Here is a 15,692-nt window from a genome sequence, read left to right as displayed (position 1 = left end):
GGAGGTGGATTAGTAGGCGGATTGTTGGTTTGATCTTAAGAAGGAGATTCTAGGAAGTAAGGAGACTCAAGGAAGAAATTTTGAGGAATGGATTCATGATTTAGTGATGGGCAGGGTTGCTCAGAATTAGGAGAGAAATGAGATGATTCTTCAATATCCCAAAGCTGGTATTCCTAGATAAAATTAGTCTCCCCCTGAATATCAGATTTGGAGAAATAAGGTTGTTACTCAAAGAAGGTGTCATCCATGGAGTGATAGAACTGTTTGGTGACCGGTGAGTAGCACTTATATCCTTTTTGAGTTGGAGAGTACCCAAGGAAAATACATTTAAGAGCTCTAGGATCAAGTTTGTCCCTGTGTTGTTGATGGACATGGACAAAAGTTGAGCACCCGAAAACTTTGAATGGGATTATGGAGATGAGACGAGTATTGGGAAAGGACTGAAGAAGAATTTGACAGGGAGTCTGGAAGTCAAGAATACGAGATGGCATCCTATTTATGAGATAGGCAGCAGTAAGGATGGCTTCACCCTAGAAAAATTTTGCTACATGGGTAGAGAACATTAGGGAGCAAGCAACATCAAGAAGATGCCGGTTATTTCTTTTGGCAATACCATTTTGCTAAGGAGTGTTGACACAGGAACTTTGGTGAACTATACCATGACTTAAAAGATAATCATTAAGAATGGAGTTGAAATACTCTTTGGCATTGTCAGTTTTCAGAATTTGATTTTTGCTTGGAATTGTGATTGGATCATGGTGTTGAAGGTTTTGAAAATCTGGTTTGCCTCTGATTTTTCTTTCATGAGGAATGCCCATGTGAGTCTAGTGTGATCATCAATAAATGAAATGAACCAGCGAGAACCAATAACATTTTTATCCTAGAAGGACCTCATACATCACTATGAATGATGGAAAAAGGTTGAGATGTTTTGTAGGATCGGTTAGGATAAGAATTATGAATATGTTTAGAAAATTGACAAATCTCACATTGAAACTCATTTGGATTTTTATTATGGAATAATGAAGGAAACAACTTCTCAAGATATAAGAAATTTGGATGACCTAACCTATAGTGCCACAACATAATTGCACTATCATTATTAGACTGACTCATAGACAAAGAAATAGGACTACTGGACACTGAACAACCAGAATGATGAGTTGCTCCTTAAGGATCATTAACCTCTAGAATATAGAGCCCCGAACACATCTTAGCACTGCCAATCGTCTTCCCTGAGTCCAAGACCTGAAATTCACACAGATTTGAGCCAAATTTAGTAACACGGTTGAGATCCCGAGTGAGTTTACTAATGGACAGTAAATTGCAATTTAATTTTGGCACAAGAAGAACTGAATCAAGAGTGATGTTCTTTGAAACTCTAACAGAACCTATACCAGCCACCTTTGAGAGTGAACCATCAGCTATTCTCACGATTAAATTTTTATAGCATGGATTGTAAGTGGAAAAAAGCTTCTCATCTCCAGTCATATAATCAGATGCTCCTGAGTCTATAATCCATGTACTTAGCTTCTCCTTTTTAACATTTAGAGCACTCAAAAAATTACCTTTTTGTGCCAAGGAACCAGTACCAACCACAGTGGGGGCAGGTGCAGGCAAGGATTGGTTGAACAATTTCTGTAAGACTTCTATCTGTTCCTTGCTGAAGGGAGTGGGTTCAGGTGATGGTTTTTCATCCATGGAGACAAGGTTGCCCCGTCCTTCTTTGTCATTGGCAAACCGGGAAGGATTCTAGTCTACAGGTTTGCCATGAATGTTCCAGCAGGTGTCCTTGGTGTGACTAGGACGTCGGCAATGATCACACCATGGTCGCCCTTTCTTTGGTTTGTGATCATTGTTGTTGGATGGATTTCCTCTAAGTGCAAGGGCCGAGCTCTCAGGATTTGTCACAGAATCTTGAGAGCCCATCATGATCTTCTTTCAACTTTCCTCTCTCCGAACTTCTAAAAATGCTTCCCGGATATTTAGTAGTGGTTTGGATCCTAAGATTCTTCCTCGTACTTCATCGAGATTCTTTTTTAATCCAATCAGAAACTTGTATATTCTTTTCCGTTCAATAATCTGTCTGTACCTAATTCCATCACCCAGACAGCTCCAATTGTGCTCCTCGAACAAGTCCAGCTGCTACCAGTAGCGATTGAGTGTGTTGAAGTACTGAGTCACCGTTAACTCACCTTGGAGGAAGTCATGGAGAACACTCTCCACCTCGAACAATTCCGACGTATTCTCATTGTTAGAATACGTTTCCTTGGCAGCGTCCCAAATCTCCTTTGCTGTTCCATAGAGAAGAAAATTTTCTCCAATGTCATTTGTCATGGAATTAATGAGCCATGACATGACCATATTATTTTCAGCATTCCAGACTTTGAACTTTTCTTCTGTCTTGTTCGGTTTGGCAACAACTCCATTGAGATAATCGTCTTTGCCCTTTCTGCATATGAACATTATTACGGAATGGGACCATTGGAGATAGTTGTTCCCATTCAGTTTGTGTCCTGTAATGGGCATGAGGTTACTATCTGCACTACTGTTGCTAGAAGCCATGGCTTCCTGATTGGAGGTGATTTGGGAAACGGTAGCAGTTGAATCACGTTTGCCGTATTTGGTCATATGAGGGAATTAAGGTTCGGAAAATGCTCTAATACCATATCGATGTGGAAGGAAAAAAACTCAACATTCCACTATACTAAATACTGATTACATTTCCCTCTATATATATAGATGATAATACTCATCTATTTTAGGGATATTTACAACTTACCTAAAAAAAATCAAAACTACCTCAATCTTAGCCCCTAACATTGCTGACAGATCATCAAATTAAATCTTCCTATAATTCTACACAAACCCACAAAGTCAATGCTCTTATGTCATCTAAAAGTTCCCAAAATATGTTTCTTAACAACAATCTTATCCTTAAGAAAACCATCTGGTTACATATTTCGGCCTCCTTGAACAGATACTAATCCTATATGCTGTATAATCAATCTGCAGCCCAGCCATAACATCATGTGAAATGCAGGCAAATTAGTAACTTGGCCTTTAACTTGTGCAGGCTCCATCTGCAGCAGCCCATTTTGACAGGTACTTGTTAAAGCTTTTGAATTTTAGTTTTTGCCTCCATCACGTGAAGACTCAAACTTGGAGATTAACAAGAGACTGACAATATCTACAAACTTTCCTTCACTCTGATACACAAATTTAGGCTTTACCAACATAGTTCATTTAATTATTTATTTATTTGCATCTACACTTCATCACAAATTCTCATAAACAATATGGCAGCATTACCTCCAATCAAATGTTCTTTGCTGTGTGCACCATTAGCTTATAAGACCCCCTTCTTCAATCAATCCTAAGTTGCAGTGAGTGGATCACACCATTACCATTATAGCAAAGGTTCTTAAAATAATAATAAAAGAAAATGTGACCTTGGTCTTTCTTTTCAGCATTGAATTTTTAGATTTTGCTATACAAATGCACATCTCTCAAACTTTATCTCAGTAGCAAGAAAACATTTTAATGATTAACTTTGCAAGTTGGCTGCCTAATGAAAATCTGCAATTTTGGGGAAAAAACGGAAAGCAGAAAGTACTTGTTATCATGAACTCCAGCCAATCTCCACAACACCTAAAGCAAGATAAAGTCTTTCTATCCATGCTTCCTCTTGTGGAAGCTGATTTTAGTGAAGGGTTGACATTGGATTTTTCTTTTTTTTGACATTGGATCCATCACTAGAATACACGTGGATTGGTCCAAGCTCACTATGACCTCTTGAAAATCAAGCCAAACAGTTGGCTACTTAACTTTTCTTTTAAGTACTTGAAGTTAACATTACTTGTATTGTTCATCATCAAATTACGGCTTCTCATTCAGCCTCTTCTTGTTGCCACAGAGAAAATTAGTGCAAGAAGAAAGCAAACTAAGATCTTCTTAGCTCAAGCTGAGACACCAAATGAAGAGAGGAAAGAAGGGAGAGGAGACATGAAAAACAAAAAGATATAATTAAGAGCAAAGGAGAACCAAACATTATACTACTTCCAAATTTCCATTAACCGAAAATGACAGTGACTAAAAGCTTTCCTGTATATACTCCTAGGCCATGTTTGGCCATGTAAAGTACCAAAGGAAGGAAAAAAATTGCTAACAAAATAGTTTTCTCATTTTCAGATGCCATGGAAAATGGTGATGAAAAAAATACTGTGAAAAATACGAGGGGAAATGGTAAAAGATTTTCCCCCCTTTTTTTTCTTAAAAAATGTGAGAATAGGTTCAGGAAAAGAGCATTCCTCGAGAATTTAATTTTCTTTCCCTTAACTTTCCATGTAAACCAAACATGATAAAAATTTGATAAATTTTCCTTCCCTTTTTCTTTCTTTCTATTCTTCCTCTCTATTCTCTTTCTTTCAAACTTTCCAGGAACCAAATATAACATCAATAAATTTCATGATATCCTCCCGCATCAAATACAATCACTAACTTCCCTTCAACTACAAAAGGAAGCTACAATTTACAAGGTAATCAAGTTACATTGCAAAATCAAACTTGTTGCATTTTATTTTATTTTCCTTTTTATTTTTCCTCTCTATTTTCTTTCATTCAAACTTTCCTAGAACAAATCTTAACAGAATAAATTTTATGGCATTCTCCCACATCAAAGACCATCATTAACTTACCTTCAACTACAATAGGAGGCTTCTATTTACAAGGTAATCAAGTGACGTAGCAAAATCAACTTGTTGGGTGCCAAATAACCAGCATAACTAAAACTAGTAATCCAAGACAAGGGATTAATAAATCAAATCCTTTTCAAATAAAAACCTCAAATTGGCACACTTGGTTGGAAATGGCACCAGGACAGGGACCGCCCTACTCAACCACTACATTGAAAGAGTTAATACTTCTAATATTCATGACACATAAATTATAATTCTAAAATAAAGAGGAAAGAAGATAAGAATAACAGAAATACAGGCTACATACTGAAAATGCCGGCAAAGAGTGGAACGGATAAAAGCGAGTCTTGTTGGGTTCATCACATGCAGTGTTTAAATGGCCCTTCAGCATCCCACCTAATAATAACATGGGAATAAGCCATATTACATACAAATCAACTGCATCATTTTAGTATCAAGGTGAAAGGCATATTGCATAACAATCAACTGCTTCATTTTAGTATCAAGGTTTTTTTTACCAATATATGAACACATCTAATTTTTCTAAGACCACAAAAATGTCACATTGCATTTCTGTATTAGAAAAATATACCATCAACAAAATCAGGGTCAACAAGGCCATGGATTTACAAAATGAAGCTTCCAAAGATCCATAGGATTAAAATTCATGACAGGTCACAATTCTAAGAATCCTGATAGCATTCAAGAATTTTCGAAATTTCAATGCAATGCGATGTATTGGATATACCACACTATAAACCGTAATTCTATGATTGTGCTTTCGTTAGTTCATTTCCAAGAAAGGAAACTGTGCAGGGCACAAACATATTGAATTTGTAAAATGGCAGTACTTATATTATAGAAACTTAAGTACAAGTTTCAGGTGTTGGTGTGTTCCTAAGCGCCAGATTCATTTAGTTCCCAATCCCTTTTCATGTTCTATGAGTAAGCTCTTCTTTTGAACTAGTGCTTCTTATATTTTCTTCCTCTCTTCCTTCCTTATTCTCTCCCAATGTTTCAAAAGGCTAAAAGGTGTCTTGATGCGTTACCCAAAGACGCAAGTTGAAACCCTCAAGGAGGGTGTAGGCCTCAAGGCAAAATGAGGCATATGCCTTGAGGCAAAATGAGGCATAAGCCTCGAGGCAAAATGAGGCATAAGCCTTGAGGCACAATGAGGCATAAGCCTCGAGGCACAATGAGGCATAAGCCTCAGCTTAAACAAATAAATAAATAATATAAAAATTCCCAAAAATAAAAAATAAATAAAATTGCTAATAAAATCACATGAGAAAATTGAATAATAAGAAAACCATGAACTTTATAAAAAGAAAAATTACTTGTCTGTCATTGTCAATAATTTATAATTTAATTTCTCCTCCTATCTTCTAAAATTCAACTCCCCCTCATGGCTTCATAAAACAATCTTTAGCACTACCATCACTATCATTAGTAAGATTTTCCAACAAACCATAACCATATCCAATGCCTAATTATCGTTCCAATCAATGTTAATGTCTACCCACTTCTTCATCCATCAATAGCAATGGTATTTTTCCTAATATATCAATAACAAAATAATGATTATATATAAGTTCATCCACTAGAGCGACCAACAATTCCCCTATTTCTTCTTCACAATCACCCTTTTCCCCTTCCATTTGAAAGGATTATTAGAAGTCAACAAAACCCCTGCTTTGTTAAAGGTTTAAACCAAGCCTAGACCTAAGACAAAAGGGATAAAATCTATGCCAAATGCCCAAAAGCATAGAACCCATTAAAAATCATTGAATATTGAAGCTTAAAACTCTTATAAAATATATATACAAAAAGCCTATAAATGCTCCAAACCCATTAAAACCCTTTAAATATTTGAGGCCTTGAGGCTATAAGCCTTGACAAAGTGTGGCTTAAGCCCCAATTACCCTAAGCCTATAGCCTTAAGGCTAACTTGGATAGATAATTCTCAATAGCCTTTCAAGACACTGTTCTTGCACACTTTTTGACACCCAAGCGGGCCTAAAAGAAGTGGATCTTGTTTACCCTCCATTTGAATCTCAAGAAGTAGTAGGAAAAGGCAATTAAGAAAAAAAGGAAAAGAAAAAGAAATCTCAAATTTTCTTGTTTGATTTGTCATATATATACAAATTAAAGTAAAATATAATAAAAACTATTCCAAAACTTGTAAGTTCTATTCTCATTGTTGGACGTGGAAATGGGAGAGAGCGAGAGAGAGGGTGTGAGGGAGAGTGAGAGCGCGTGCGACGGCGAAGACGATGAGAACGGCGAGGCAAGCCAAAAGCGAAGCTTCACGATGGAATCCAAGACTTTCGAGCTTGTCCTGGATGAAAGGAAAGGAAAGCGTTAGTTTCTCATTGTGGAGAAGAAGCGTGGGGTCTCGACATGGGTTCGATTAGGGCTGGAAAGCTTAGGGCTTTTCAAGGAGGGGTTAATCCATTGTATAAGAGACGAAAAAGAAGGGAAATGGGAAAAGGAGTGGAAAGACAGAGGCAAGCTGTACTCATTGTCTCGGGGTTTCAACAGAGCGGGAGGTTTTTTAAGGCTGGGGGTTGTGGATCTGGAACGAAAAAGGTTCTGTATATTCTTACCGAGAGGTAGAAGGGACAAAAGGGAATGGACGGCTATGGCGGAGATAATACGTCAAATGGAAGAGTTGGTTGGTAGAAGAACAAACTTGCAGGAAGTAAGGGCCGCCGGAAAATCTACACCGGCGAAATCATATGCAGAAGCAATCATGAGAACAAGTTGGAAAGGCTCAAATGCAATCAATGTGAAGGTCAAAAGGGAGGAGACTGTTGGAAATTTACAGAAGCTGGAGCACTACCTCGTCGCGAGCTAGAAAAAGAAGACTTGGAGAGGTTGGGAAGACTTTAGGCGAATTCTTGGGCTAAAAGGCAAGTTAGGGCTGGCTAAATTGGAGAAAGGTAGGGCATTGTTGGAGTTCGAAGATCTAAAAGAAGCACATCATGTGGTTTCCTCAGGGAGCAGAGTGATGGGAGGATTCCACTTAAGGCTGGAATACTGGAATCCTAAGACGGGCTCTTGGGTAGAGGAGGAGATAGAAAAGGAAGTTTGGGTCAAAATTTTAGGCCTCCCAATTTCACTATGGAGCCCGATGATTCTAAAGAAAATAGGGGAGGAATGCGGGGGTGTTGTTGAAATTGACGAGCGAACGAGGACGATGGGGGAGATTCAATGGGCAAGGCTACTGTTCAAAACGAGAGGTGATTTTAGACCGAGTGTGTTAGAAATTGAGGTAGAGGAGGAGGTATACACTCTGTCGCTATGGTGGGAGATCAGGCCAGTGGTGAGACGGATTTTCTCTAAGGCGGAAAACAGAAGGAGAAACGAGGTTAGGGGTGACATGATTTCACGCGCAGAGAAGCGCGTGGGGAAGGAACTGGTAGGCGCGAGAACTGAGAAACTGAACTTGCCAAACGATGGGAGGTTTCTGCAGGAGATTGGGCCGGGTCTAAAGTCCGGGAACCAGATCCATGGCCCGGTGACCCGGGATTGGGCTTTCTCAGATGGAAGAGTGGTTGGGTCGTCCTCACTTAGCCTAATCATGGGTCTTAAAGAGTTGGAGAAGGATATTGGGCTGGCTAAGATCAATGGGCCTTTGGGCCGAAATTTAAAAGACAAGGTAAAGGAGGCTGGTGATTCAGAGGAAGGCTCATCGTCAAGAAGTCGGGCTGTTGAACTGGGCTGCCACACTTTAGTTGAGGTGAAAGGCTTAGAAAGGGCTGGCCCAACTGCTCCCTAAGAGAAGGCTGGATTTTTAGGCCGTTTCATCTCCAGAAATGGATCCATTTCAGAGGAGCCTTCGATGATCTGGGAACCAGAGGAGCTTAGAAGGGAACAAAGGGATGTTGGCTTCTCAATGACGGACCAAGCGCTTGAAGAGGAAGCTCAGAGGTATGATTTGATTTCCCATCCTAAAGGAAAAAGGGTTATGGGGATACCTCTTCTTCTTTCTTCTAATTCTGATCGGGCTCCAGAGGGGGAGTCTTTCGATTGTCCAGGGGGAATAGAGGAGGAATCATGGGGGGACAAGTCAACATGGTTAACAGTTTATGAGGGGAATGTTAAGAATGAGAATGGGTCTTGGAAGTTGGGAGAGGCCAACAAAAACAGAGATAAGGTCAGGGGCGAGGAGGGGAATACTGGTGCTTCTGGATCTCAAGATACCGAAAAAGAGAAAGAGGAAATATGGGAGGAATGTAGTTTGGCAAAATTTAGCCAATTTCTGGGATTTTCCACGGAGGGGTTGGAAAAGGAGATATTGAATTTTCTGATTAAAATCAAAAAGAGGCGGGAAAAGATTCACAGCAAAGAACTCTTGGAGAAGTCCAAGTTTGAAAGGGAACTAAAGAGGCTGGAATGTTCTGTTAATTATGAGGGGGGGAACAAGCAGAAAGGTCCTTCATAGGGCAAAGGAACCAGTTGATAGTTGTCCAATGAAGCTGAAGATTATAAGTTGGAATGTGAGGGGAGCAAATGATAGCTCTAAGAGGAAAATTATTAAGAACTATATAAGGGATCAGAGGGTGGATCTAATGTGTATTCAGGAAACCAAAATTCAGGAGATGTCGAAAGGTATTGTGAGAAGTCTAGGCACGGGGAGATTTATAGATTGGAGAGCCTTAAATGCGGAGGGGGCTGCGGGTGGTATTCTGATCTGCTGGGACAAGAGGGTCCTGGATATTATGGACTGGGAGGAGGGTCAATTCACATTATCTTGTAGATTCAAGATTATAGAAAATGGGGCTTATTGGGTGTTTATGGAAGTGTATGGTCCATTTACAAAAGTGGAAAGGGAGGGTATGTGGGAAGAATTTGGGGCGATAAGAGGCCTTTGAGATGACCCCTGGTGCCTTGGTGGGGATTTCAATATCACTCTGTTTCAACAAGAAAGGAGCAGCCAGAGAAGAATCAGCTCAGCCATGAGGAGATTTGCAGAGACTGTGGATGATCTAGAGCTGGTGGATCTGCCTCTTCAAGGGGGAGAGTTCACCTGGAATGGGGGCCTTAACAATCAGGCGTGGGCGAGACTAAACAAATTTTTAGCTTCCCCTAGCTGGTTAGATCAGTTCAGTGGAGTCATTCAGAGCAGATTGTCTCGGCCAATTTCTGATCACTTCCCAATCGTGTTAGAGGGGGGTGGAGTAAGAAAAGGTCCTACTCCGTTTATATTCGAAAACATGTGGCTTAAGGTTGAGGGGTTCAAAGACATTGTTAGAACCTGGTGGCAGGGAATTGAAGTCAGGGGCAACGCTAGCTATAGATTGGCTGTTAAAATGAATGAAATTAAAAAGAAGCTAAAAGCTTGGAACAAAGAGGTTTTTGGGAGGCTGGAAGTTAATAAAGCTTCAGCCTTACAACAAGTAGACTTTTGGGATCGGGTGGAAAGTGAGAAACTTGACTGTGGAGGAAGCTGAATTAAAAAAAGAAGCAAAAGATTCCTTTAAAAAATGGGTCCTGTTGGAGGAAGTCCATTGGAGACAGCACTCAAGGGAGATTTGGTTAAGGGAGGGGGATAGAAACACAGGTTTCTTTCATAGAATGGCAAGTGCTCGTCGAAGAAACAATGCTTTGGACAGAATTAAGGTTAATGGGGAGTGGCTAGTAGAGGAGCAGGAGGTGAGGGAAGAAGTTGTGAATTCGTTTCAGCAGTTGCTTTCTGAAGATATGGATTGGAAGGCGGATATTGGTAGAATTCAGATGGATTGCATCAGCCGGCAAGAAGCGAAGCGTCTAGAGATCCCATTTGCAGAGAATGAAATTTATTCGGCGTTGATGGAGATGAGTGGGGATAAAGCCCCTAGTCCGGATGGTTTTATTGTAGCCTTCTGGCAAAATGCATGGGATTTTACCAAAGAGGAGATTATGGAGATGTTTAAAGAATTTCATGAGCATAATTCTTTTGTTAGAAATCTCAACAATACTTTTCTGGTGTTGATCCCTAAGAAAAGCGAGGCTGAGGACCTTGGAGACTTTAGACCTATCAGTCTTTTGGGGGGGCTCTATAAACTTTTGGCTAAAGTCTTAGCTAATAGGCTCAAAAGGTGATTGATAAGGTGGTCTCCATTGCTCAGAATGCCTTTGTAATGGGAAGACAAATTCTGGATGCGTCCTTAATTGCTAATGAGGTGATAGATTCGTGGCAGAAGAGAAAAGAGAAGGGCCTTATTTGCAAATTGGATATAGAAAAAGCTTATGATAGCATCAATTGGAATTTCTTAATGAAGGTCCTTCAAAAAATGGGCTTTGGGACTAAGTGGGTGGGATGGATGTGGAGTTGCGTGTCTTCTGCTAAATTCTCAGTTCTTGTTAATGAAGTGTCAGCTGGGTTTTTCCCTAGCACTAGAGGGCTTCGTCAAGGGGATCCTCTATCCCCTTATCTCTTTGTTATGGGAATGGAAGTTCTGGACATCCTCATCAGGAGAGCGGTGGAGGGGGGATATCTATCAGGATGCATCATTCGGGGTGGTAATAGAACTTCTTTGAATATCTCCCACCTATTTTTTGCTGATGACACAATCGTGTTCTGTGAGGCAAGTAATGAGCAAGTTTCTCATCTAAGCTGGATTCTTTTTTGGTTTGAAGCGGCTTCAGGTCTTCGAATTAATCTAGCCAAAAGCGAAATCATTCCAGTTGGAGAAGTGGAGGAGATTCTTGAGTTGGCAGTTGAGCTAGGGTGCAGGGTGGGGTCCTTGCCCTCTCACTACTTAGGACTTCCCTTAGGGGTCCCCAATAGGACTTCTTCTATGTGGGATGGAGTGGAAGAGAGGGTTAGGAGGAGACTTGCGCTTTGGAAAAGACAATACATTTCCAAAGGGGGGAGGATCACTCTTATAAAAAGCACCTTAGCTAGCATGCCAATATACCAAATGTCTATCTTCCGAATGCCCAAGTCCGTTGCTAAAAGAGTGGAGAAAACCCAAAGAGATTTCCTATGGGGGGGAGGAAACTTGGAGGGGAAAGTTCATCTAGTTAAATGGGATGTGGTCTGTACAGAAAAAAACAAAGGAGGGCTAGGCTTAAGGAAAATAGCCACTCTAAATAGAGCCTTGCTTGGCAAGTGGATTTGGAGGTTTGCTTGTGAAAAGGATAACCTTTGGAAACAAGTAATCACTACGAAGTATGGGCAAGAGGATCATGGATGGAGGTCAAAGAAGGCTAGTGGGGCGGCTGGAGTAGGGGTTTGGAAGGAGATTCTGAAAGAATCTGAATGGTGTTGGGAAAATTTGGCTTTTCTAGTTGGGAAGGGTTCCAAAATCAAATTTTGGAAAGATAGTTGGTGCACTGACACACCGTTGTCCCATTGTTTCAATTATCTTTTTGTCCTCGCCGCGCATAGGGACACTACGATTGAGGAGATGTTGGACCAAGATTCGGGTCAAGGAGATTGGAATTTTGTCTTTGTGAGGGACTTTAATGATTGGGAGTTGGATATGGTTGGGGATCTACTCCATACCTTGAGGGGTCACAGGCCTTCCCTGGAGGATGATTCAGTTATGTGGAGGCAAGGAAGAAATGGTCTTTTCAGGGTCAAGGAAGCTTGCAGGCTGCTGGACAAGCCTAATGCCACGGTTTTTCCTTCAAAGAGCATATGGGTGGATAGGGTGCCAACTAAAGTTTGCTTTTTTGCTTAGGAGGCGACGTGAGGGAAGGTGCTCACTCTGGACAAACTCCAGATTAGAGGGGTGCAACTCCCAAATTGCTGCTTTCTGTGTGGTTGTGAAGAAGAGAATGTAAATCATATTCTTTTACACTGTATAGTGTCTAGAACTCTGTGGGATATTATTTTTGGGTTAGTAGATGTTAAATGGGTCCTCCCAGAAACTGTAAAAGAGGCTCTAACCTCCTAGAGGGGTCCATTTGTAGGGAAGAAAAGGAAAAATATTTGGAAATCCATTCCGTTGTATATTTTTTGGACGGTTTGGAAGGAGAGGAATAGGTTAGCCTTTAGGGGGGGTGCGTTGAATATTCAGAAATTAAAAATTCTTTTGTTTGTAACCTATGGAATTGGGCCAAAATGTATTTAGGTGAGGAGTCTTTCTCCCTTATACGCTTTTTGGAGTGGATAGCTTCCACTTAAGGGGAGGTAGTTCTTTTGGTCCTTTTCTTATTTTTGAGGTTGTAGTCGTCTTGTATACTCCCTGTATGCTTTGTGGCGTTTAGCCTTTTCTAATGCATATCTTGTTTACTTATCAAAAAAAAAAAAAAACTTGTAAGTTCTAAATTCTTCATTCTCCATATAGAGCTAAAACTTTTCCTCATCCTTTCGTCAAACTTTCCATCATTCAATCATGCTCTTAAGATAAAATAATTCCCACTAACATACAATTGATAGAAAGTATATGAATTTCAAGATGTTTAAACTATAAGACAATTTAGATAACCTATATTTTCAATTATTAGCAAAAAGGGCTAACTCCGGTGTGACCATTGCCAGAAACCACATCCTACCAAAGAGAATTGTCGGAAATTTCATGGAAAACCAGAAAATTAGACCCCAAGCAGAGCCAAAGGACAAGATGCTAGAGGACTCCAAAGTGTGCATGAACTCGAGGTGGAGAAAATTAATCCTAGAATTACACTCTCTAAAAAGCAAATGGAGCAACTCTGCAAATACCTCTCTGAACAACAATTCACTACTAGTTCGTCCCACCTAATTCAGAAAGGCATAACTCTAACTGCATTCAGTGGTATGACAGGAAAAGGAAAACCCTCGATTATTGGCTCTGGGGCTACAGATCACATGATCGAATACAAGAAGCTCTTCACTTCATATGTTCCTAGTCCACAGAACCATAGAGTTAAGATTGTCGACAGGTCCCATTCGATGGTTACAGGAATTGGCACCATTGAAATAAGTCATAACATAACATTGAAAGCAGTTTTACATGTGCCTAAATTATCACACAATCTTCTTTCTATAAGTAAAATAACGAAAGATTTAAATTGTGTGGTTAATTTTTCTCCTTCCATCTGCGTTTCAGGACTAGATTTGGAGAAGGACGATTGGCAATGCTAAGGAATTCAAAGGGTTATACTACTTCAAGAAGAACATTTCTATGCGTAGTCGAGTTCAAGCTGCTATGTGCAATTCTTCCTTAAGAGAACAAGAAATAATGAGGTTATATCGTCAATTAGGAAATTCAAGTTTTCAGTATTTAAAGCATTTGTTCCCATCATTGTTTCAAAGTCATGATTCCTTTCAATGTGAAATTTGTCAATTAGCAAAACACAAACGTGTTTCTTTTCCTACTATTTCATATCGTGCTTCTAAACCATTCATGCTAATCCATTGTAACTTTTGGTCTCACAAATAAAAGGTGGTTTATCACATTGATAGATGATCATACACATGTTTGTTAGGTATATCTTCTAAAAGAAAATTTTGAAACGTCACAAGTTTTTCAAAATTTTCATTCCATGATTAAAACTCAATATAATAAGAATATTCAAGTTTTTCACACTGATAATGGAACTAAATATTTCAAAACAGTGTTAGGCAAATTTCTTATTAAAAATGGGATGATTCATCAAAGTTCTTGTGTCAATACTCCACAACAAAATGGGATTTCTAAAAGAAAAAATTGTCACCTATTAGAGATGGCTCAGACATTAATGTTTACTACTAATGTTCCAAAATATTTTGGGGGGATGTTATTCTAACTGCTTGTTATCTAATTAATTGGACGTCAACTCGTGTTTTAAATTATCAAACCCCATTAAATCATATTCTTGAGTCTTATCTATATTCACGCACATTTTCTACCTTGGATTTGAAAACTTTTGGTTGTTTTGCATTTGTTCACAATCATGATCAAAATCATAGCAAGCTAGATCCTCGTTCTCTAAAATGTATAGGCTTAGGATATTTAACCACTTAGAAATGGTATAAGTGTTATTCTTCTGAGAAAAGAAAATATTTTATTTCTATGGGTGTTAGATTTTTTGAAGATCAGCCATTTTTTTCAAAAAAATCTCTTCAAGGGGAGAGTGTTTGTGAAGATATTTTTTGGGAAACAAATCCTGACAATTTAAAGTCAAATCCGGAACTATGGGAATATTTTTGGGATATTTTTCTCCTAATTTCTCTCTTTTTGCTGTGTCTAATCCAGAAAAAAAAAAAATCACTTCCCACAGTTCAAAGTTTGAATTCTGTGGAGTCCTCACATTTGTACTAAATCCAAGTCCTTCAAATCCTCTAAATCCTCCATTAGATTTTTCAAAGCCAAGATTCACGCCTAATTGAATGGCAATTCAAATTCCAAATCTTCCTCTAGAAACAAATTCAAATTCCTCATCAAATCCACCAGATGTTTCAACTCCACCAAATCTGTCCCAACCTTCCTAGAATCCAATTCAAAAAAATCCTCTTCCTCATCTTGTGGTCGAATCTCCATTGAATTTTGATCAACCGAATCTCTCTCCATCTAACTCAACAAATTTAAATTCCTCCACTCCACAAAAAACTCCTCAGCCTATATCCAAGAAGATAAAAAAAGCTTAAACCTTAAGAGAAGGAGTTATTCGAAGCAGGGGAAGTTTTGCACACACAACTAGAGCTGCTGACCTATGCATGGAATAAGAATTCAAAGGAGGAGGAAAATCTGGAAAAAAAATCCACTGTCAAGAATCTGACCCAGAACCAGGTTTGAACATAAAGAAGTCTAATTCGGGCATTCCTGTAGCTATGAGAAAAGGAACCATATCATACACAAAACATCCCATTTCAAATTTAGTATCCTATGACCATTTATCACAAGCTATTCAATCGTTGGTTGCTAATCTAGCAATCGTAGAGATACCAAAAAACATAAAGGAAGCATAGAGAGATCCGAAGTAGAGAGAAGCTGTAATGGAAGAGATTCAGGCCCTCGAAAAAAGTAAAACATGGGAAATTGTGCAAAAACCAAGGGAGAAAATGTCAATGCGTTGTAAGTGGGTCTTTATGATGAAGTA

At 39.3% G+C, this 15,692-nt stretch overlaps 1 protein-coding gene across 1 annotated transcript in view; it reads right to left on the bottom strand.

Annotated features, from left to right (window-relative positions):
- Positions 1–15,692, bottom strand: part of LOC117918484 (ubiquinone biosynthesis O-methyltransferase, mitochondrial) — an 81,203-nt gene that overhangs the window by 62,900 nt on the left and 2,611 nt on the right. The window contains 2 exon segments of the mRNA XM_034835181.1: positions 5,005–5,068; positions 5,071–5,093. Coding sequence (XP_034691072.1) covers positions 5,005–5,068; positions 5,071–5,093 — 87 coding nt within the window.

Source organism: Vitis riparia, chromosome 7 (assembly GCF_004353265.1).
Source record: "Vitis riparia cultivar Riparia Gloire de Montpellier isolate 1030 chromosome 7, EGFV_Vit.rip_1.0, whole genome shotgun sequence".
Classification (NCBI taxonomy): domain Eukaryota; kingdom Viridiplantae; phylum Streptophyta; class Magnoliopsida; order Vitales; family Vitaceae; genus Vitis; species Vitis riparia.
The sequence above is the reverse complement of the archived record's forward strand: the minus strand, read 5'-3'. Positions and strand labels throughout refer to the sequence as shown.